The sequence below is a fragment of the Oncorhynchus clarkii genome, chromosome 12 (assembly GCF_045791955.1).
Source record: "Oncorhynchus clarkii lewisi isolate Uvic-CL-2024 chromosome 12, UVic_Ocla_1.0, whole genome shotgun sequence".
Taxonomy (NCBI): domain Eukaryota; kingdom Metazoa; phylum Chordata; class Actinopteri; order Salmoniformes; family Salmonidae; genus Oncorhynchus; species Oncorhynchus clarkii.
Window position 1 is genome coordinate 39,153,026 of NC_092158.1, and position 25,034 is coordinate 39,178,059.

Consider the following 25,034-nt stretch of genomic DNA (forward strand, 5'->3'; position numbering starts at 1 on the left):
ACTTGTACTGAAAGATAAATGAATGTTTATTGCTTGTAAAAAAAAAAAAGGGATTCCGTGTAATATTTTTAAATTCACTTCACTCCCTGAAAGTTTGATCTGGCACAGTAGGACTTCTATACTGTGCGTATGTTGGATATCCATCAAGAGACCTCTTGCATTGGGTTGGTGTGTTCGTGACAAGGTTCCCCATTTGGTAGTGACAGCAGAAATTGAACCAAATTACCCAGAAAAGGGTTGATTCATATAAAGACATTGTATTGGTCACATGCGCCAGATACAACAGGTGTAGACTTTAAAGCTTAAGTGTCTAAGCCATGTATTCTTAACTCCTTCACTACCGCATGCGCACAGCACATTTATTTGTAAAGCATTGAATTCTTAACAGTCGGACTTAACAAAAGACGTTGGGGTTCTATCATTTTTATAGAATAACTCGCCTACCTTTCCCTTGGATAGTGCTACTGTGTGTAATTGTCTCAAACAACCCCTTTATTTGGGCTGGCCATAAACAAAGCCGTGGCTTTCATTTTAGGATTTCACTGTGGTGTAATGTTGCTTGCAGAACAGTAATATTGTGAGGAATCTAAAGTAAATCATGAGTTCTCTGTATGCTTCTGCTAGGCCCCCCTTCACAAAAGTCTATACAGTACTGTGTATTTCTGTATTATCTAAGAAATCAAATTGTACTTTATGGTATGCGTGACTGTCCCTCAAAAACAATGCTTCGATGGAGGGCAATCCTCAAAGGCTCTTAGAAGCTATAAAACAAATGGCATTTCAGATACTAAAATAAATGGGAAATGCATCTTGGGCAGAAAGCTCATCCACCCAAGGGTCGAAGATGGGTATGCTATGGAAAACGAGTATTAGGGCTAGATTCAATCTTGACCTTGAAGATCATAGCGCAATTTACATTTAAATAAGGTAATTTCCCATTGACCCGACATATGCAGCATTTACTGTGAATGCAGTCTCCACAAATGCAGGATCATTGCTTTTAAATTCAAATCGTGCTATAGAGCGGATTGAATCTCCCTTTGTTTTAAGACCATGAATAGATTTAGCTGGTCTAACCTATGCATCAAAAGGTATGGCGATGCATGGTTCATGTCACACTGACAGAGGAGTAAATCACACGACAGGAGATTAACTGAGATAAGGATCCATTGTCTAATGGTGACACTGAAGAACATCTCCACCAAGGCCCGTATGCAGAGCTAACTGTTCATGCAGTTAAAATAGGCAGTACTGTACACAAATTTTATTCTCCAGATAGACAAACATACATAGTGTATAAAACCTTGGTGATTTTCTCATTTCAACTACTCGTTCCAAAAATGTGACTGGCAGACACAATGACTAGCCTTATAAGACAGGCTATTTTAGCAAGCGTTGACTGAATATTCACATTAGAGCTTCATTATTACTATTTTGGTTGTTTGGAAAGCAGTGGTACAGCTGTGGATGAAAGATGGCTCCCTTAACGGCTCAGACACTGAAATGGTTCTTGATGTCCTTGATCTGTTTCATCATTTCTCCTATGTGCTCTCCCCTGGAAGAGAGAAGGAAACAAGGCTGTCAGGAAAGAACACTGCAAGTGTTACGGATGTCGTCGTCCCCCCCTCTTCGGTTCCTAGATAACTTGAACTTGGGTACTCTGCTTGGCTAACACGTGACCGCCCTCAAACATTCAAACGGTTTAAAAGCTACAAATTGGATGGCTCAATCAATCTAGCTGTGGAGTGCACTCTGTTACACTCACTCACATTAAACTCGCCACAGTCACCCCAGCCGCCGAGCTAAGCCCAACTACGCACTGGAGTCACTCGGCACCATTGTTACACGTCACATTGCTTGCTTAGCGAGTACCCCTTCCCTCTCCGATTCAGTTCATACCTGGCTCGAACTTGAGACCTCTGCTTTGCTAACACGTGACCGCCCTCCTTAACAACATTCCAATGGTTTGAGCCACCCAAAAGGTACCAATGTCTCACATCTGCAATATTTCAAGCTAGCTGTGGAGTGAGCTTATGGTACATTAACTCCGTTACACCAGATCATATTAGACAAGACTCAGGACCAACATTAAATTCTACAAACAAAGGAGATCAATGGGTGTCATAAGGTCAACAGGCTGGCAAAAACTAGTATGCCACCCAGGGAAGAGCTGCCCATACTCACTGTTCCTTTATCACTCCCTGGACACACTTCCTCTGGTGGGGGTTGAGGGCAACAGTAGCTCTGGCTGGAGACAGCCCTTTGTCCATCTGTTTCTTCTGGTACTCCTTCTTCATATTTACCTGGAAGAAGATAAAACACCAGTCCAATTATTACTGTGAACCAGTACGAGGCTCTGTGATGATGACGACGATAGACCTCAAGAAGGCAGCCCACTTGTTTGATGCCATTGCCCAGGTGACGCAGCTGGTCGTTGATGGTCTGCAGCTCTTTCTTCATGTCCTTCTCGCTGTCAGACAGAACGGGCAGCTGACTGCGCAGACTGCCCAGAACCTGCTTCACCCTGGAATAGTACAGAACACAAGTCAGAGAAGGAGGAAATAGGGTCATTTCTGTTGTAATAGAAGCTCTGAAGCACATCGCATTAGTTTTGAGATGAAGCCAGTTATGTTGCTCGGGCATCTGACCATTTCAATGACTTCTGAAACTAAAGCCCGGAAGAAAGTTTAGATTTGAAAGACGAGCGTATCTAGCTACCTGTTCATGGTGGCTTCCTGGCGATACTTGGCGTCCTCGTACTTATCAGCCAGAAGCTCTGCAGACTCTCGCAGACTTTTCCTATTGATAAAATACACAATGAAGAATAGCTCTCAAGTATATGAAATGCAGGTGAAGCTCATATGAAGCCTCTGTACTTCAAATGCTTCCGTTTTGTACTCTTGTAGGATGCAGTAACTGCCCATTGCTGACCTATACTTATAACTGGGCTCAGAGGTGCAACTTTGGTTTTAGAAACAGCCTACCCAACCGCTCGGAGGCGTCTGCATGGTCCTAAAGCCAACCGTTGCCTCTATCACATTCAAATGATAAAACTGGGGGGGAAGGACGACATGCCCCAAGGGCATGTCCCTAGTGAAAATTGAGCCACCTTACCTGGCTAAACTGATCTGAATAGGGCTTTCATTCACGTGATTGAAAGACCGCTAGTAGGGACTACCCACGCTCTGGCTCTGCCTACAACAAAATCAGACTCGATCTTGTAAAGCTAGATTTTTCTCATTAAAATGTTGATTCAATCAGAGAAAAAAATCTATATAGTGCAAACTAAAACGGGGCGAACTCAGTTAAGTTCGATCTCTTGCATTTCTTCTGCACGGCAGTCTGGAGGAAGTGCGCAACTGCGCACATATTTAGAGGGAACATTGGCCATGGGCATCAAGTTCTATGTTTATTGAGAAACTTGTCCCGATTTCACCTTTCCTCTCGGCACAGGGCTAGGTCCTCCAGCTGCTTGTTCTTCTGTCCGGTCAGCAGTTTCACCCTGAAAAAGAAACCAGTCAACAACATGCTTCCTCACATGGACACGTGTGTGTGTGTGTGTGTGTGTGTGTGTGTGTGTGTGTGTAAAATCACATTTTAATTGGTAGTGTACGCATATTTTGCAGATTTTATCACATGGGTGGTGAAACACTTATGTTTCTATATTCAACAGTGCAGTAATACCTAATACACACATCCCCCAAAATAATGATATCAGAATAGGAATGTCAGATGGCAAGAACAGCTCAAATAAGCAAGGAGAAACGACAGTCCATCATTACTATAAGTCAAGAAAGGTCAGTCAATCCAGAAAACTAAGAACTTTTAAATTTTAAGTGCAGTCGCAAAAACCACAGGAAAGGAAGACCAAGAGTCACCTCTGCTGTAGAGGATAAGTTCATTAGAGTTACCAGCCTCAAATTGCAGCTCAAATAAATGCTTCAGAGTTCAAGTAACAGACACATTGAATTGCTGCATAGAAACCATGACTAAAGGCCACCAATAAGAAGAGACTTACTTGGGAGAAGAAACACTAGCAATGGACATTAGACCGATAGAAATCTGTCCAAATGTGAGATTTTTGGTTACAACCACTAACTTTGTGAGACGCAGAGTAGGTGAACGGATGATCTCCGCATGTGTGGTTCCCACCATGAAACATGGAGGTGGTGGTATGATGGTGCTTTGCTGGTGACACTGTCAGTGATTTATTTAGAATTCAAGGCACACTTAACAAGCATGGATACCACAGCACTCTGTAGCGATAGCACAAACCAGATGGGATGGCGTATCATTTGTTTCTCAACAGGGCAATAATTGAAAGTCCAAGAACACAGTGGCCAAAGAATTTTAGAACCACCAACTCTTCCTAGAGTTGGCCGCCCGGCTAAACTGAGCAATCGGGGGAGAAGGGCCTTGGTCAGGGAGGTGACCAAGAACCGATGGTCACTCTGAAAGAGCTCCAGAGTTCCTCTGTGGAGATTGGAGAACCTTCCAGAAGGATAACCATCTCTGCAGCACTCCACCAATCAGGCCTTGATGGTAGAGTGGCCAGATGGAAGCCACTCCTCAGTAAAAAAGGCACATGACAGCCCGCTTGGAGTTTGCCAAAGGGCACCTAAAGGACTCTGACCATGAGAAACAAGATTCTCTGGTCTGATGAAACTAAGACTTAACTCTTTGTCCTGAATGCCAAGCGTCACATCTGGAGGAAACCTGACACCATTCCAACGGTAAAGCATGGTGGTGGCAGGATCATGTGGGATGTTTTTCAGCGGCAGGGACTGGGAGACTAGTCAGGATCGAGGGAGAGATGAACAGAGCAAAGTACAGAGACCTTCCATGAAGTCCTGAGCGCTCTGGAGCAGGTTCTCAGACTGGGGAGAAGGGTCACCTTCCAACAGGACAACGACACTACGCACACTGCCAAGACAACGCAGGAGTGGCTTCGGACAAGTCTCTGAATGTCCTTGAGTGGCCCAGCCAAAGCCCAAACTTGAACCTGTTCGAACATCTCTGGAGACCTGAAAATAGCTGTGCAGCAACGCACCCCATCCAACCTGACAGAGCTTGAGAGGATCTACAGAGGAAAAATAAAATGGGAGAAACTCCCCAAATACAGGTGTGCCAAGCTTGTAGCATCATACCCAAGAAGACCCGAGGCTGTAATCGCTGCCAAAGATGCTTCAACAGAGTAAAGGATCTGAATACTTATGTAAATGTGATTTCAGTTTCAAATTTCCAAAAAATGCTAAAAAAAGTTTGGGATTTGTCATTATGCGGTACTGTATAGATTAAGGGAAAATACACAATCAACTTTAGAATAAGGCTGTAACGTAACAATGTGGAAAAGGTCAAGGGGTCTGACTACTTTACAAATGCACTGTTATACACAGTACCTTGAAAGTATTCACACCTAGACTTTTTCCAAATTTAGTTGTTACAGCCTGAATTTAAAATGGATTTAAAATTGAGATGTGTTGGCCTGCCAAGTGGAGCAGCAGTCTAAGGCACTGCATCAGTGCTAGAGGCATCACTACAAAGTCAAGTTCGATCCCGGGCTGCTTCGCAACCGGCCATGATCGGGAGTCCCATAGGGCGGCGCACAATTGGCCCAGTGTTGTCTGGGTTAAGGGGTGGGTTTGGCCGGGGAGCAGTGAATTTCCTACAGATTCAACCACAAAGACCAGGGAGGTTTTCTAAAGCCTTGCAAACAAGGGCACCTAATTGGTAGATGGGTTCAAATAAAAAGCAGACATTGAATATTCCTTTGAACATGGTGAAGTTATTAATTACACCATCTCAAGTGTATCAATACACCTAGTCACTACAAAGATACAGGCGTCCTTCCTAACTCAGTTGCCGGAGAGGAAGGAAGACGCTCAGGGATTTCACCATGAGGCCAATGGTGATTTTAAAACAGTGTTTAATGGCTGTAATAGGACAAAACTGAATCAACAACATTGCAGATACTCCACAATACTAACCTAGATGACAGACTGAAAAGGAAGCATGTACAGATTTTTTTTTTTTAATCCTCCAAAACATTCAAGGCACTAAAGTAAACCTGCCAAAAATGTGGCAAAGAAATTTACTCCTGGTCCTGAATATGAACCGTTATTTGTTTGGGGCAAATCCAACACGACACATCATTGAGTACCACTCTTAATATTTTCAAGCACGGTGGTGGCTGCATCATGTTATGTGTACACTTGTCATTGGAAAGGACTAGGGAGTTTTTTTTAGGATAAAAAATAAAACAGTATAGAGCTAAGCACAGGCAAAATCCTTGAGGAAAACCTGGTTCAGTGTGCTTTCCAACAGACACTGGGAGACAAATTCACCTTTCAGCAGGATAATAACCTAAAACACAAGACCAAATATACCCTGGAGTTGCTTACCAAAACGACATTGAATATTTCTGAGTGGCCTAGTTACAGTTGACCTATCAGCTTGAAAATCTATGGCAAGACTTGAATGGCTGTCTAGCAACGATCAACAACTAAATAAAACAGAGCCTGAATCATTTTAAGAATGTGCAAATATTGTAAATTCCAGATGTGCAAAGCTCTTAGACTTACCCAGAAAGACTCACATATTGTGAATGCTTATGTAAATTAGATCTGAATTTAATACCTTTGCAAACAACATTTCCACAAGCATGTTTTCACTGTCATTATGGGTTATTGTGTGTAGATAGGTGATTAAAAAAATATTTAATGCATTTTCAATTGCGGCTGTAATAACAATGTGGAATAAGGGGTATGAATAGTTTGAAGGCATTGAATATAATTTATATGTACATAGGGCAGAAGTCTAAGGTGCAGGGTTGAGTACCAGGTGGTAGCCGGCTAGTAACAGTGACTAAAGTTCAGGGCAGGGTAATGACTGATGATCTGGAGATAGCTGTTTCTCAGTCCCAGCTTTGATGCACCTGTACGGTTTCCACCTTTTAGATGGTAGCGGCGTGAACAGCCTGTGGCTCCGGTGGCTGAAGTCCTTGATGATCTTCTTGGCCTTCCTGTGACACTTGGTGCTGTAGATGTCCTGGAGGGCAGGCAGTGTGCCCCTGATGATGCGTTGGCCTACCGCACCACCCTCTGGAGAGCCCTGCAGTTGCAGACAGTGCAATTACTGTATCAGACGGTGATACAGCCTGACAGGATGCTCTCAATGGTATCTGTAGAAGTTTGAGGGTCTATGGGGCCAAGCCACATTTTCTCAGCCTCCTGAGGTTGAAGGGGCCCTGTTGTGCCTTCTTCATCACACAGTCTGTGTGGATGGACCATTTCAGGTTGTCAGTGATGTGCACACCGAGGAACTTGAAGCTTTTCAGCCTCTCCACTGCAGGTTTGTTGATGTGGATGGGGCGGTTGGGGCGGTATGCACATTGTAGTTGGTCTGGGCCGGCAGCCTTGCGAGGGTTATTGCGCTTAAATGTCTTACTCACGTTGGCCATGAAGAGCTCACAGTCTTGTGAGTGGAGGTGGCCAGCATCGGCAGTTCTGTTTTTTCCTCGAAGTGGGCAAAGGTGTTTATGTCTCGGAGCGCGGCGTCGGTAACATGGCTGCTTGTGAGCCGTTGCAGTGTCGGGGAGGGGGGTATACAAGGCTGTGACGATGACCAAAGAAAATTCTCTCAGGACCTAATGCGGTCAGCATTTGATGGGGAGGTATTACAGATCGGGAGAACAAAAGGACTTGAGTTCCTGTTTGTTACCACAGTCACACCATGAGTAGTTAATCATGAAACATACAACACCTTTCTTTCTTTCTGTCTTAGTGATCGACGGAGAACCCCGCTGGCTGAATGGACGGGGATAATATATCCGGAAGGAACCATGATTCTGTAAAACACTATTTTACAGTCCCTGATATCTCTCTGGAAGGAGATCCTCACCCTGAGCTCATCTACTTCCTTGTCCAGGGACTGAACATTAGCAAGTAATATTTGGGAGCGGTGGATGGTATGCACGCCTCCTGAGTCTAAGAGCCCACTCCATGTTCCTCTTCTCTGGCGATGGCAACTTGGAGCAGCCCCCGGGATTAATGGAATTGCCTCGGAGTTCAAACAAAGGATCCAATTTAGGAAATTCAAATTTCTGGTCAAAATGCTGATGAGTGACCGCTGAACTAATATTCAAAAGTTATTTTTGGCTGCAAAAAAACATTCTAAAGAAATACTGTAAAGTTGGCTAGGCGCTAGAAACAGGGCGACTATGTCCGTCGGAGCCATCATGATGTGTGGGTATCAGAAAGTGCTGAGCAGTAAGTGCATTTTGAGGCCAGTTTGATCATTTTTTAAATGGATTTTTAAATCAGTTTGATTGCAAAAAAAAAAAAAAAAAAAAAGCATAACGGACATTAAAATGATTTTAGAGCTCCCCTCAGTCATCGTCTGCCTTTTCCATGACACAGACAGTGGGTGGAATACTAACACAGAATAAACAATTAATAAGAGCCCCATGATGGTAGTGAATGCCCATTACTGCTCATCACTTATTAACCATAATTCATTCACATTTCAGTTGTATATATTACTAGGTTTTAATTTGATGACTTTAAAGAATGAAAAATAAGTCATCATCTCATCTCTGCTCAGGCAGTAAGTGGCAGCCAGCCAGCCATCTGTTATCATCTCTGTGCTCCCCATTCGAACAAGTCATCCTATTTGGCTAGGCTAGCAGTAGCTTTCCGGGTGACAAATTATTTTTACTAGTTCTTCAAAGTAGATAAGGCATACTTTCAAGACTGTTTTTTACCAACTACTTTAACTAACAATCGGGTAGAGCTACCTTACGAACTGTCTCTATCCCTCTCGTCATTGTGTTGTCATTACTCTCTCATGCAGTCTCATATGGTGTGCCTGTAACAACCTCTGTGACCGGAAAAAACAGATGCAATGGATTATGGTAACTGTAGTTCATTACCAAGTTTATGCTGAACTAGGTTAAATATTTACCTAAACTTCCAATTACCTAAACTCCCAATCAGCTCAGCGTCCCACATAGTTCTTGACTTAATTTCACTCCCTCTTGAATGATCGTACTTTGAGTTAACATAATTAAAGTGACGTCGGTCAATTAGTTGATAAAAAAAAAAAAACAGAACAGCCCTTCGAAATGTTGGTTAAACGCTCAGCACTAATATCCAAACTAAAACTTCAAGTGATCATATGTGTTATTGATTAATTATACAGTACCAGTCAAAAGTTGACACACCTACTTTCATTCAAGGGTTTTTATTTGTACTGTTTTCTACATTGTAGAATAATAGTGAAGACATCAAATCTATGAAATAACATATATGGAATCACGTAGTAACCAAAAAAAAATGTTTGAAAAATCTCAAATATATTTTGATTTGATTCTAAGTAGCCACCCTTTGCCTTGACAGCTTTGCACACTCTTGGCCTTCTCTCAACCAGCTTCACGGGGCGGCAGTTAGCCTAGTGGTTAGAGCGTTTCGGTTGCTAGATTGAATCCCCGAGCTGACAAGGTAAATCTGTCGGTCTGCCCCTGAACAAGGCAGTTCGTAATGATGAACTGTTGTTTCTATATGCTAATTTGAGCTGTTCTTGCCATAATATGGACTTGGTCTTTTACCAAATAGGGCTATCTTCTGTATACCACTCCTACCTTGTCACAACACAATTGAGTGACTCAAACTCATCGAGGAAAGAAATTCCAAAAATGAACTTTTAACAAGGCACACCTGTTAATTGAAATGCATTCCAGGTGACCACTTCATGAAACTGGCTGAGAGAATGCCAAGAGCGTACAAAGCTGTCATCAAGACAAAGGGTGGCTAAAGGGTGAAATCTCCCATATAAAATATATTTTGATTTGTTTAACACTTTAATTACTTCATGATTCCGTGTGTTATTTCATAGTTTGTCTTCACTATTGTTCTAAAGTGTAGAAAATAGTACAAATAAAGAAAACCCCCTGAATGAGTAGGTGTGTCCAAACTTTTGACTGGTACTGTATGTGTGTATGCATTAGTGTATCTGTTAATGGTAGTGACATTTACCTTCTTTGCATCTCCTCACGGGCAATGTCCTGTTTGAGGATGTACTCCTCCCTGAAAACCTGGGTGGCTCTGCTCAGCAGCTGGAGACACTCTGGAGGAGGAGACGATGTGTCCTTGTCCCCTGCCCTAAACACACAGGACAACAGGACCGAGTACACACACTAAACCAAGGCTAACAGTGTTCCTTTGTGCATGTTATCTAACCTTTATCAGGTCAGGTCATGGAGAAACAATTGTCCTTCACAAAAACAGCAACAAGGGAGGATACTACATGTAAAAAAATAACACAGCATGACACCAAAGCATGTTGCCATGAAGTCATTTGGGATCTGTGCAAATCCAAGATCTCCTCAAGGGGTGTTTTCAATGCACTGTAGTGAGTGCGTTACCTGAGCATGAGAGGGTTGGTGGAGCTCCGGGCCAGGATGTTGCGGATGTGCTGCTCAAAGGAGTCGTCATGCAATCCACGCAGAGGAGAGCTAGCTGAGCCTACCCCCGGGTGGGAACACAGCAGGGGAGGAGAGGGAGGCCGAATGGAACTCCTAGGCACACACAGACATCCACCATCACAGCCTATGACACAGTTTCCCATCTATAGCAGTTTCAATAATTGAACTGATATAATAATGAATCTAAAAATAATAGGCTATTATCATTCCAGAATCAAAAGCACCAGCTGTCAGAGCAGCTCACAGATCACTGCACCTGTACATAGCCCATCTGTAAACAGCCCATCCAACTACCTCATCCCCATACTGTATTTATCTTGCTCCTTTGCACCCAGTATCTCTACTTGCACATTCATATTCTCCACATCTACCATTCCAGTGTTTAATTGCTATATTGTACTTACTTAGCCCATGTGGGCTATGTATTGCCTTATCTTACCTCATTTGCACTCACTGTATATAGACTTTTCTTTTTTCTACTGTATTATTGACAGTATGTTTGTTTATTCCATGTGTAACTCTGGTCGCAGTTATAGATGAGAACTTGTTCTCAATAAAATAAAAAATAAGTCTAATTGACCAAAACACTTGAGTCCATACTGAACCGTACAGGAGAGGCAGTAGTAGACACTCATAGGTGCTGGTAATGCAGATCATGGTTGCACCCAAAGACAGGTCTGATACGATCAAGAAGCCCCGTACTGGAGCTGACAAGCTGGAGAGTGAAAAAGAAAGAAAGAAAGAGAGGAGATAATTGTTCAATAAACAAGTCAACAACCTTTACTGCCAAGCTGACAATCAATGACAACAGTCAGCTGGTTCTCCTGTCATTAATATCTGATGCCTTGATAATTGTGCTACCTGCTACTTAGAGGCCTGGTACAGAGAATGTGCTCTACGATGCAGCGGTGCTCAGCAGCCAGCTCCTGGAGACTATCCTTGTCCTCATCTGTGGAGAAAGAGCATTATGACAAAGCAGGCAAATTAATGCACTAACCACCTCTGATTTATATGGTAAACAACACAATTGAATTGACACCCCCATCTGGACATGAAGGAATCACCTGACTGGAGGAACTTGTGTAGTTTGTTGAACCAAGTGAGGCCTACACTGTGCACTCCTGCCTCATGTGTGCAGTGGTATCTGTGCTGGCACAGGGGGTCTGAAATTGGGCATAAAGCAAGTTTCAATGAAACAAAAAACACCACAGAAAGAAAACCACATTGAAAGTACATTAGACAAACATAATGATGGGGTGTGGACCTTTGAGACTTGGTGGGAAGTATCAATGGATCCAATTTTAGCATTAAACTATATCAGCAAATCAGCATGACCCACTCACCTCTGTGCAGTCGGATTGGGCAAGTGAAGTCGGACTCCACAGGCTCTTCCTCCTCCCCGGCGGGCAGTTTGAGGGTGAGCTCCAGCTCCACACACTCAAACACGTAGAGAGAGGGCACTGCCTCCGAGCCCCGCAACCACCGCTCCACTGCCTGTCAATCACACACACAGAGAAGAAAAGTCCTCAGTGTACACTCCTGAAGTGTATTCAGTGAGGTGAAATTGTCAATGTTGCAGATATATATGTAAAGAATACAGCCAACAGGTTCCCTGTTCTAACGGATAGACAATCATAACTATTCTACACAGAACATTTATATCTGAATATTCTGCAACGTTGCACTCTAGTACAGTACTTACTCCAGTCTCCTCCTCCTCCTCTGCTTCCAGCACCACGCAATGGTACAGTGTGCCTGTTTCTGTGGCGATGACCAGGATATTGGGAACGCAGGGCAGGCAGAGCACGGCACAGGCGTCATAACCATAGTTATCCTCCGCCGCGGGGTACATGGGTAAGGGCCCAATGGGCTTACTGAGGCTTCCCAAACTGAAAAACAGAAGAACACGGTCTAGGGATGAGATTCAAATAAGATTCTTACTAATGGATGATTTTTATTAAAATGTCCTCAAACAGTAGCATAATATATTTATAAAGGTCCACTGAATAAGCTTAACTGAAATTCAGTCAGACAAAACCGGAGAAAACTAAATGTTAAACTGACCTACAGTACCAGTCAAAATTTTGGACACATCTACTCATTCAAGGGTTTTTCTTTATTTTGACTATTTTCTACATTGTAGAATAATAGTGAAGACATAAAAACTATGAAATAACACATGGAATCATGAAGTAACCAAAAGTGTTGAACAAAGTAAAATATATTATATATATATTGGATATTCTTCAAAGTAGCCACCCTTTGTAGATCTGTGAGTATAACAGAACTTATTTGGCAGGTGAAACCCTGAGGACAAACCATCCGGGATTTTTTTTTGTTGGAGGAACTGCACCTGGTTGCAGTTCCTATGGCTTCCACTAGATGTCAACAGTCTTTAGAAATTGGTTGATGATTTTCTTTTGAGTAATGAAGAAGTAGTCCTGTTGTTGCCATGTGTCAAGGACAGCTTTTTTCCATCTACGTAACATTGCAAAAATCAGAAACTTTCTGTCCAAAAATGATGCAGAAAAATTAATCCATGCTTTTGTCACTTCTAGGTTAGACTACTGCAATGCTCTACTTTCCGGCTACCCGGATAAAGCACTAAATAAACTTCAGTTAGTGCTAAATACGGCTGCTAGAATCCTGACTAGAACCAAAAAATTTGATCATATTACTCCAGTGCTAGCCTCTCTACACTGGCTTCCTGTCAAAGCAAGGGCTGATTTCAAGGTTTTACTGCTAACCTACAAAGCATTACATGGGCTTGCTCCTACCTTTCTCTCTGATTTGGTCCTGCCGTACATACAGTGCCTTGCGAAAGTATTCGGCCCCCTTGAACTTTGCGACCTTTTGCCACATTTCAGGCTTCAAACATAAAGATATAAAACTGTATGTTTTTGTGAAGAATCAACAACAAGTGGGACACAATAATGAAGTGGAACGACATTTATTGGATATTTCAAACTTTTTTAACAAATCAAAAACTGAAAAATTGGGCGTGCAAAATTATTCAGCCCCTTTACTTTCAGTGCAGCAAACTCTCTCCAGAAGTTCAGTGAGGATCTCTGAATGATCCAATGTTGACCTAAATGACTAATGATGATAAATACAATCCACCTGTGTGTAATCAAGTCTCCGTATAAATGCACCTGCACTGTGATAGTCTCAGAGGTCCGTTAAAAGCGCAGAGAGCATCATGAAGAACAAGGAACACACCAGGCAGGTCCGAGATACTGTTGTGAAGAAGTTTAAAGCCGGATTTGGATACAAAAAGATTTCCCAAGCTTTAAACATCCCAAGGAGCACTGTGCAAGCGATAATATTGAAATGGAAGGAGTATCAGACCACTGCAAATCTACCAAGACCTGGCCGTCCCTCTAAACTTTCAGCTCATACAAGGAGAAGACTGATCAGAGATGCAGCCAAGAGGCCCATGATCACTCTGGATGAACTGCAGAGATCTACAGCTGAGGTGGGAGACTCTGTCCATAGGACAACAATCAGTCGTATATTGCACAAATCTGGCCTTTATGGAAGAGTGGCAAGAAGAAAGCCATTTCTTAAAGATATCCATAAAAAGTGTTGTTTAAAGTTTGCCACAAGCCACCTGGGAGACACACCAAACATGTGGAAGAAGGTGCTCTGGTCAGATGAAACCAAAATTGAACTTTTTGGCAACAGTGCAAAACGTTATGTTTGGCGTAAAAGCAACACAGCTGAACACACCATCCCCACTGTCAAACATGGTGGTGGCAGCATCATGGTTTGGGCCTGCTTTTCTTCAGCAGGGACAGGGAAGATGGTTAAAATTGATGGTAAGATGGATGGAGCCAAATACAGGACCATTCTGGAAGAAAACCTGATGGAGTCTGCAAAAGACCTGAGACTGGGACGGAGATTTGTCTTCCAACAAGACAATGATCCAAAACATAAAGCAAAATCTACAATGGAATGGTTCAAAAATAAACATATCCAGGTGTTAGAATGGCCAAGTCAAAGTCCAGACCTGAATCCAATCGAGAATCTGTGGAAAGAACTGAAAACTGCTGTTCACAAATGCTCTCCATCCAACCTCACTGAGCTCGAGCTGTTTTGCAAGGAGGAATGGGAAAATATTTCAGTCTCTCGATGTGCAAAACTGATAGAGACATACCCCAAGCGACTTACAGCTGTAATCGCAGCAAAAGGTGGCGCTACAAAGTATTAACTTAAGGGGGCTGAATAATTTTGCACGCCCAATTTTTCAGTTTTTGATTTGTTAAAAAAGTTTGAAATATCCAATAAATGTCGTTCCACTTCATGATTGTGTCCCACTTGTTGTTGATTCTTCACAAAAAAATACAGTTTTATATCTTTATGTTTGAAGCCTGAAATGTGGCAAAAGGTCGCAAAGTTCAAGGGGGCCGAATACTTTCGCAAGGCACTGTACCTACACGTACGCTACGGTCACAAGACGCAGGCCTCCTAATTGTCCCTAGAATTTCTAAGCAAACAGCTGGAGGCAGGGCTTTCTCCTATAGAGCTCCATTTTTATGGAACGGTCTGCCTACCCATGTCAGAGACGCAAACTCGGTCTCAACCTTTAAGTCTCTACTGAAGACTCATCTCTTCAGTGGGTCATATGATTGAGTGTAGTCTGGCCCAGGAGTGGGAAGGTGAACGGAAAGGCTCTGGAGCAACGAACCGCCCTTGCTGTCTCTGCCTGGCCGGTTCCCCTCTTTCCACTGAGATTCTCTGCCTCTAACCCTATTACAGGGGCTGAGTCACTGGCTTACTGGGGCTCTCTCATGCCGTCCCTGGAGGGGGTGCGTCACCTGAGTGGGTTGATTCACTGATGTGGTCATCCTGTCTGGGTTGGCGCCAGACTGGAGTACTTCTCCTGTCCTATTCGGTGTCCTGTGTGAATCTAAGTGTGCGTTCTCTAATTCTCTCCTTCTCTCTCTCTTTCTCTCTCTCGGAGGACCTGAACCCTAGGACCATGCCCCAGGACTACCTGACATGATGACTCCTTGCTGTCCCCAGTCCACCTGGCCGTGCTGCTGCTCCAGTTTCAACTGTTCTGCCTTATTATTATTCGACCATGCTGGCCATTTATGAACATTTGAACATCTTGGCCATGTTCTGTTATAATCTCCACCCGGCACAGCCAAAAGAGGACTGGCCATCCCACATATGCGCTCTCTAATTCTCTCTCTTTCTTTCTTTCTCTCTCTCGGAGGACCTGAGCCCTAGGACCATGCCCCAGGAATACCTGACATGATGACTCCTTGCTGTCCCCAGTCCACCTGGCCGTGCTGCTGCTCCAGTTTCAACTGTTCTGCCTTATTATTATTATTCGACCATGCTGGTCATTTATGAACATTTGAACATCTTGGCCATGTTCTGTTATAATCTCCACCCGGCACAGCCAGAAGAGGACTGGCCACCCCACATAGCCTGGTTCCTCTCTAGGTTTCTTCCTAGGTTTTGGCCTTTCTAGGGAGTTTTTCCTAGCCACCCTGCTTCTACACCTGCATTGCTTGCTGTTTGGGGTTTTAGGCTGGGTTTCTGTACAGCACTTTGAGATATCAGCTGATGTACGAAGGGCTATATAAATAAATTTGATTTGATTTGTTAAGGACTCTTTTGTTTGGTGCGCGCGACCTGGAACTCGCTCCACTTTGATTTTATCCGCTATTTGACCAAGGAGAGTGATGGCGTGCTGTATCAGATGACCTGGCCGCCACAATCACCCGACCTCAACCCAATTGAGATGGTTTGGGATGAGTTGGACTGCTAAGTGAAGGAAAAGCAGCCAACAACTGCTCAGCATACGTGGGAACTCCTTCAAGACGGTTGGAAAAGCATTCCTCATGAAGCTGGTTGAGAGAATGCCAAGTGTGCAAAGCTGTCATCAAGGCTAATTTGAAGAATCTAATATTTATATTTTATTTATTTGTTTAACACTTTTTTGGTTACTACATGATTCCATGTTTTATTTTGTCGTTTTGATGTCTTCACTATTATTCTACAATGTAGAAAATTGTAGAAGATCACACTTTCAAGTTTAGAACTCAGGAAGCATCCAGTTTTCAGGCTTCGCCTCTTTTCCCTGCTTTTCCCCTGAAAACCAGATGCTTCCAGTTTCTAACGTCCCGCTGAGGGTGCTAAGCCACTTACCTGTGTGCGAGGCTGGTGTAACTCAGATAGGTCTCTCCATTCTCGTATAGGATGTAGAGGGGGTACACCAGCACATCCTCCTTGGACCGCTGGCCTGTGAGCTGTTGAGGGGCGCCGGCCACTGGCCCAAAGTCAAAAGCCACAGCGATCTCGCCCAGAGAGGCTGCATAGGAGCGCCTAAGGAGGGGTGAGAGACATATCTTATTAGTAAACTACATAGCAGGGTGTAGGTCAATTCCATTTTGATTTGGTCAATATAGAGGGTGAAATAACTCACCCACGAGTGTGTACACTGCTGTCCTCCTCTGACTGGGAAACTGATAGTGCTCTAGCTGGAGTTTGAGGCTCTTTCAACCCGTAGAACCTATACACGACAATACAATGTCAATGCAGTGCAATAGTATGGTCAATAAGGTATAAAACTATCAAAAAGGAGGACCAAGGCACTCTACATATAATTAATTAAAATTCCTTTATTTGTATGCCATGTTCAATGGAACCAACAGACGCATTTCAGCTGCATGGCCTTTGTCAGGGAGTACAAAAATACAATGAATATTAAACTATTAATGCACACATACGTCACCTGCAGGACATAGGGCCCCAGATAACTAGGGGCCCTATAGCTAACAAACCCATTGATTAATGAGACATAAAAAATACATTCTAAAAGAAAACACTATCACAACAAGTCATTTCATCAAATTGTGCTTTGTAAATGGTCCATGTATGTTTTTACCTGATGGTGTTGTCAGAGGTCAGTAGCACTAGGTGGGGCTCCTCCGTCTCACTGGGGAACCAGGCGGCCTGCCGCAGGGTCACTGAGGCTGAGCTGGTGAAGAAACGCTCAGCCACAGGAATAGTCCTGGTAGAGAGGAAACAACCAAATCTTTAGTTAATCTACTCCATGGATTAGAGTCAACACAGGATTTGGAGTGGTGTAAAGAATGTTTATTTCATATGGACTGAAATTAGTTTTTCCTATAACTCAAGACAATGAGTGTGGGATGGGGATCCTTTCTTATGGTAGGCTATATGGGTGAGTTAGTTCCACGCTTCAGTTATACAGAAAAATAAACTACTGAACCAGGTTCTTCCTAACTGTTCTAGTAGGCACCCCGCTGAGTGCTGACAGTGCTCTATATATATCCCTAAAGGGACCAGCATAACCTGAAAAAATGCTTTGATGGGTCAGATAGTTATTTATGTTAGATGGGATATTGGGCTAACATTTCATACTCACTTGCAGTTAACTTCACTCCGTCCTCCTTCAAACTCGGACCTCTTGCCCCACCGCTGTGGTAATTCTAGAACGGTGACGCCCCGTTGTCCAATGAGTGCAACATGGTACTGTGTCGGGCTCAGCAACACCTGGCACACTTCAAACCGTGGTGGATTGATGCACAACAGAGTCTGAGGAAAGAAATGAAAGTCAACTGACGTTAGTCTTCAACTTCACCGGCTTGGGTGATATTACAACAGCGTTGTCTATTGACAGCCATCGTTGATGGTGACGACATCTTGATGTGTCAGATAATGGTTCAGCCTATTTGAACTGCAGCACACAGCAGGGCAGCACACGTGCCATTCTGAGTAATTTGCCTATTACTGTTTCAATAAATATGTTATATGGCCTGCAAGAGAGGAATGCAGGCCAGACAGAGCACTGTCCACAGGGTATTGCATGGCGTTGCAAAATGGTGTGATAGCCTTCCTTCTTCAAGATCCCTTTTACCCTGTACAAATCTCCCACTTTACCACCACCAAAGCACCCCCAGACCATCACATTGCCTCCACCATGCTTGACAGATGGCTTCAAGCACTCTTCCAGCACATTTTCATTTTTTCTGCCTCACAAATGTTCTTAGTCCGAACACCTCAAACTTGGATTTGTCTGTCCATAACACTTTTTTCCCAATCTTCCTCTGTCCAGTGTTTCCCATCTTAATCTTTACTACTTAGCCAGCCTGAGATATGGCTTTTTCTTTGCAACTCTGCCTAGAAGGCTAACATCCCGGAGTCACCTCTTCACTGTTGACGTTGAGATTGGTGTTTTGCGGGTACTATTTAATGAAGCTGCCAATTGAGGACTTGAGGCTAGACACTAATTTGTATTTATTTTATATTTTTATTTCACCTTTATTTAAACAGGTAGTCAAGTTGAGAACAAGTTCTCATTTACAATTGCGACCTGGCCAAGATAAAGCAAAGCAGTTTGACAGGTACAACAACACAGAGTTACACATGGAGTAAAACAAACATTACAGTCAATAATACAGTAGAAAAATAAGTCTATATACAATGTGAGCAAATGAGGTGAGATAAGGGAGGTAAAGGCAAAAAAGGCCATGGTGGCGAAGTAAATACAATATAGCAAGTAAAAAATAAAATACACTGGAATGGTAGATTTGCAGTGGAAGAATGTGCAAAGTAGAGAGAAATAATGGGGGTCCAAAGGAGCAAAATAAATAAATACAGTAGGGGGAGAGGTAGTTGTTTGGGCTAAATTATAGATGGGCTATGAACAGGTGCAGTTATCTGTGAGCTGCTCTGACAGCTGGTGCTTAAAGCTAGTGAGGGGGATAAGTGTTTCCAGTTTCAGAGATTTTTGCAGTTCGTTCCAGTCATTGGCAGCAGAGAACTGGAAGGAAAGGCGGCCAAAGTAAGACTTGGTTTTGGGGGTGACCAGAGAGATATACCTGCCGGAGCGCGTGCTACAGGTGGGTGATGCTATGGTGACCAGCGAGGTGAGATAAGGGGGGACTTCACATAGCAGGGTCTTGTAGATGACCTGGAGCCAGTGGGTTTGGCGACGAGTATGAAGCGAGGGCCAGCCAACGGTCGCAGTGGTGGGTAGTATATGGGGTTTTGGTGACAAAACGGATGGCACTGTGATAGACTGCATCCAATTTATTGAGTAGGGTATTGGAGGCTATTTTGTAAATTACATCGCCAAAGTCAAGAATCGGTAAGATAGTCAGTTTTACGAGGGTATGATTGGCAGCATGAGTGAAGGAGGCTTTGTTGCGAAATAGGAAGCAGATTCTAGATTTAATTTTGGATTGGAGATGCTTAATGTGAGTCTGGAAGGAGAGTTTACAGTCTAACCAGACACCTAGGTATTCGTAGTTGTCCACATATTCTGAGTCAGAACCGTCCAGAGTAGTGATGTTGGACGGGCGGGCAGGTGCGGTTGAAGAGCATGCATTTAGTTTTACTTGTATTTAAGAGCATAATGTACTCGTCCTCTTGCTCAGTTGTGCACCAGGGCCTCAAACTCCTCTTTCTATTCTGCTTAGCGCTGTTCTGTGAAGGGAGTAGTACACAGCAATGTACGAGATCTTCAGTCTCTTGGCAATTTCTCACATGGACTAGCCTTCATTTCTCAGAACAAGAATAGACTAACAAGTTTCAGAAGGAAGTCCTTGTTTCTGGCCATTTTGAGCCTGTATTCGAACCCCCAAATGTTGAGGCTCCAGATACTCAACTGGCTGTTTTTTATAGCTGCTTAAATTAGTACAACAGTTCAGCAGTTTCCAGCTACAATAGTCATTTACAACATTAACAATGTCTACACTGTATTTCTGATCAATTTTATGATATTTTAAAATTGACAAAAAATGTGACCCCAAACTTTTAAACGGTAGTGTGTATGTATGTATTATAACAGACACTCCTTAACCATCTTGTGTCTAGCTGTTTATATTAAAAAATATATATATGATGTTAATGCGAGTGTAGAGAAATGCTTGTGCTTCTAGTTCCGACCATGCAGTAATATCTAACAAATAATCTAACAATTTCACAACAACTATCTTTCACACATAACTGTAAAGGATACATATATGGAATATATGGATGAGCGATGGCCAAACGGCATAGGCAAGATGCAGAAGATGGTAAAGAGTACGGTATATACATATGAGATGAGTAATGTAGGGTATGTAAACATTATATAAAGTGGCATTGTTTAAAGTGACTAGTGATACATTTATTACATACATGTTTTTATTATTAAAGTGGCTAGAGATTTGAGTCAGTAGGTTGGCAGCAGCCACTCAATGTTGGTGATGGCTGTTTAAAAGTCTCTCGGTCCCAGCTTTGATGCACCTGTACTGACCTCACCTTCTGGATGATAGCGGGGTGAACAGGCAGTGGGTCGGGTGGTTGTTGTCCTTGATGATCTTTTTGGCCTTCGTGTGACATCGGGTGATGTAGGTGTCCTGGAGGGCAGGTAGTTTGCCCCCGGTAAAGTGTTGTGCAGACCTCACTACCCTCTGGAGAACGTTACGGTTGTGGAAGGAGCAGTTGCCATACCAGGCAGTGATACAGCCCGACACGATGCTCTCGTTTGTGCATCTGTAAAAGTTTGTGGGCGTTTGCCAAATTGAAGAGGCGCTGTTGCGCCTTCTTCACAACGCTGTCTGTGTGGGTGGACCATTTCAGTTTGTCCGTAATGTGTACGCCGAGAAACTTAAAACATTCCACCTTCTCCACTACTGTCCCACCGATGTGGATAGGGGGTGCTCCCTCTGCTGTGTCCTGAAGTCCACGATCATCTCCTTTGTTTTGTTGATGTTGAGTGTGAGGTTATTTTCCTGACACCACACTCCGAGGGCCCTCACCTCTTCCCTGTAGTCCGTCTCGTCGTTGCTGGTAATCAAGCCTACCAGTGTAGTGACGTCTGCAAACTTGATGATTGAGTTGGAGGCGTGCATGGCCACGCAGTCATGGGTGTTCAGGGAGTACAGGAGAGGGCTGAGAACGCACCCTTGTGAAGCCCCAGTGTTGAGGATCAGCGGGGTGGAGATGTTGTTTCCTACCCTCACCACCTGGGGGCGTCCCGTCAGAAAGTCCAGGACCCAGTTGCACAGGGCGGGGTTGAAAACCAGGATCTCGAGCTTAATGATGAGTTCGGAGGGTACTGTGGTGTTAAATGCTGAGCTGTAGTCGATGAACAGCATTCTTACATAGGTATTCCTCTTGTCCAGATGGGTTAGGGCAGTATGCAGTGTTATTGCGTCGTCTGTGGACCTATTGGGGCGGTAAGCAAATTAAAGTGGGGCTGGGGTGTCAGATAGGGTGGAGGTGATATGATCCTTAACTAATCTCTCAAAGCACTTCATGATGACGGAAGTGAGTGCTACAGGTGATAGTCGTTTAGCTCAATTACCTTAGCTTTCCACGACAATGGTGGCCCTCTTGAAGAATGTGGGAACAGCAGACTGGGATAGGGATTGATTGAATATGTCCGTAAACACACCAGCCAGTTGGTCTGCGCATGCTCTGAGGGCACGGCTAGGAGTTCATTAGGTCTGTACGCAGGCAAGAATCAAACATTGCCAAACAAAATCCTGGCAGATGTTTATAAACACTTTATACCACGACCATGCCTTCCTGTGGGGTTTTGACTAGTTACCACAGCCACAAAGTCCATACATGGCTATATTGTAATAATTTCTGGAAACAACATTTTTATTTTTAGTCTTAATATAGGGTTAAGGTTAGGCACAACGTTAGCAGTGCGGTTAATGTTTTACTCATGTTGGCTGCGGTGAAGGAGAGCCTGCAGGTTTTGGCAGTGTTGGTGGCACTGTATTGTCCTCAAAGTGTTTAGTTTGTCTGGGAGCAAGACACCGGGGTCCGCGACAGGGCTGGTTTTCTTTTTGTAGTCCGTGATTGACTGTAGACCCTGCCACATATCTCTCGTGCCTGAGCCGTTGAATTGCGACTCTACTTTGTCTCTATACTGACGCTTAGCTTGTTTGATCGCCTTGCGGAGGGAATAGCTACACTGTTTGTATTCGGTCATGTTTCCATATGACTGAAGGCCACGCATCATAATTGTATGCATCTCTTTCTCCAAATCAAACAATGTAATGGAGATCTCAAAAAGTTATTAGAATAGCCTAGAAATGTAAGGTAGCCAGAGGACTAATAATGAGAGAACAAACCATATCAATAGCCAGTAGAAAAATATAATTATCCTATTAAGAAAGAAATGATCCATGCATGCCCGGAAAATCCATCCATGTGAGGTTGAAAACCAAATGGCCAATAATCTATCCTCCCACTAGGCCTATCATAAAAGCTTTAAGACAAGTTAAAGTTATGAACAGTAGCTTATTTCCCAAATATTCTAGACTGTGAGGGTGTTGTCCTAAAGTTGTAGCTTTCAAAAATAACAAGAATGAATGTCTATAGCCTAAGCACAGGCCAACGTTTCCCAAACTCGGTCCTCAGGAACCCAATTGGTGCATATTTCGTTTTTTGCCCTAACACTACACAGCTGATTTCAAATGATCAAAGCTTGTTATTTGAATCAGCTGTGTAGTGCAAGAGCAAAAACCTAAATGCATAGGCTATTCTCAATCACAGCTTTGAGGCAAATAAATAATATTATTTGTTCTATTATTTTATGAGGCAAATAAAGCAATTATTATCCCATTGTGCTTCTATTCAGCCCATGGTGTAGGCATATAAAATACTGTAGCTCACTATACGGTAAGACGACCCGTTTCTCACCAGACAGTCACTGCTCCATCATGAACGCATCACACAGACAGACACACAAACCTGTTCTGCTCCTCCGCCAGAAAGGAATAATAGAACACACTTGCCATTGCCTGCACTTAGCCTCTGCCCAGGCATTCAACATGATCTTTCATCATGATTTGTCCAGTTGCATTAAATTTCAGCTATAGACCAACGGTTGGTTTAACTGTTTTTTTATATTAGATTTTTTGGGGGGTGGCCAATAGGGGCGATAGCATAGTATATCACAAAGTTTAATGGCTACATAATCACAATAGGATAAAGGTTGACATCGCTCAACCCCAATGCTTATCACCAAAAAATATATGGTAACATTGATCAGGAGCTGATGAAATCAGTGACCTTGTCCAGCAGAAAACCCTAGCCCCTGAAGGAGAATTACGATTTGAGAGGAGTTCATTAGGTTTAACTTTAGGCAATATGATAACTCCACCCTGCCGGGCTAGGTGGACTATTAGCTAAAGATTGGACGCTAGATATGTGCTAACTATGATTCCATTACTAGGCGTTTCAGGTTAGCTTATTCAAAATGCCATCATAAATGTTTAAACTAACCTGCTCTTGGCGATACGCTTTTCTCTGAATCGAGAACGAAGAGGGTGTCTTATAAAATACCTGTGTCCAGTTGCTGTTGGTTCTACAAAAACCAGAGAAAACTCAACGACATTAAATTAATGTTTTTTTTTATCGAGTGAGAAATGCGTCTTACATGACCAGGTGTAGAATTAGATGACAGTGCGACCAAAACAAATATCTAACAAGATCTTTGCTTGGGTCGCACCGTCTTCTACACGTGGCCATGTCGCATGTAAACGAGTAGTTCCTGCAAATATGATTGGAAATGCTAGATGTGTGGCAGCTAAAATGGTCAGGAACCTGTCACGGTACAAAACATAGATGTAATATCTTTCTGACAGTATCCCCAAGAGCAGGTTAGTTGAAACATATACTGGAGCGTTTTGTATAAACTAACCTGTAACGCCCAGTAATGGAAACATAGCTATCGCGTCTGGCGTAATTTACAATCTGTAGCTAACAGTAGTGGAATATATTCCATATGGTTTACACCTGTACAATCCTCCCATATCTCCACAAGCGACTAGGGGGACAGTACAGGGGTAATTATGGGTTGTTCTGGGTGAGGTCAATGTGAAATACAATTGCATGTTGCGCCAAGAATGAATGGGGAGTCGCAGCTACTATTTTAGCTAATATAATACGTTAAAAAGATGAACAACCACCCTTTAAAATCGTTATCCATCGAGAATAACGTGCTCACCTGATATTTCACACTCTCAATGCTGTCCTCCGAATTCAGCTGCCTCAGGTTGGTCGTGTAAAAAACACTGTCTGCGTCGTTCCACACGAATATGTCACCATTGAGGCAAAATGTCAGATTCTTTGCAGTTTTCCTGCAATTCGCTTTGGGTTCCAAATCAAGTTTCTCTCGTAATTTAAAAAATATATAATGACTTGGTAGCTCGCTTCTCCATCGCTCGCCAGCAAACGCCGCCATTTTCCAGTCGTCTGAAAATGACGTCATCAGAAACGTACCAATGAACACGAACTTCAGAATACATACAACTCGATCAGCCAATCAGATCCAGCGGCAAACTAAAGGCGTACAAATAGTTTTTAGAGCCACTGAAACGAAAGTTGCCTCAAAAGTTGATACATAAAATACCGGTAGTACAAAATGATACAAAGTAACCACAGATAGAACAATAATTTATGTTATAACAGTCAGCGAAGTGAAAATGGTTTAAGCATTCCAGTTCCCAGTGTACATGCACACTCGCCTACATTACAAATAATTGTGAATGTAGGAAATACAAGT

At 43.1% G+C, this 25,034-nt stretch overlaps 1 protein-coding gene across 1 annotated transcript; it reads right to left on the minus strand.

Moving 5' to 3' along the window:
* LOC139423168 (nucleoporin 88) lies at window positions 1-25,015 on the minus strand. The gene is made up of 17 exons (XM_071174878.1): window positions 24,477-25,015; window positions 17,886-18,055; window positions 17,382-17,507; window positions 16,920-17,006; window positions 16,643-16,819; window positions 12,183-12,369; window positions 11,824-11,974; window positions 11,545-11,643; window positions 11,342-11,429; window positions 11,091-11,195; window positions 10,421-10,573; window positions 10,032-10,157; window positions 3,437-3,502; window positions 2,719-2,799; window positions 2,398-2,524; window positions 2,185-2,303; window positions 1-1,555 (listed from the first exon to the last, which is right to left on the minus strand). Exons 1-17 carry the CDS (start codon window positions 24,738-24,740, stop codon window positions 1,492-1,494), a joined length of 2,190 nt encoding a protein of 729 aa, XP_071030979.1. The 5' UTR covers window positions 24,741-25,015; the 3' UTR covers window positions 1-1,491.
* Between the last annotated feature and the right edge of the window lie 19 nt (window positions 25,016-25,034).

What these genes read in the sequence shown, in the direction of transcription:
- LOC139423168 (XM_071174878.1), bottom strand. Translation starts at nt 24,740, where the DNA reads ATGACGTCATTTTCAGACGACTGGAAAATGGCGGCGTTTGCTGGCGAG. An exon ending in TACACCAGCCTCGCACACAG is followed by an intron (nt 12,370 to 16,642) that starts GTAAGTGGCTTA and finishes TCTGTTTTTCAG; the next exon opens with TTTGGGAAGCCTCAGTAAGC. An exon ending in CAGGGAGTGATAAAGGAACA is followed by an intron (nt 1,556 to 2,184) that starts GTGAGTATGGGC and finishes TCTCTCTTCCAG; the next exon opens with GGGAGAGCACATAGGAGAAA.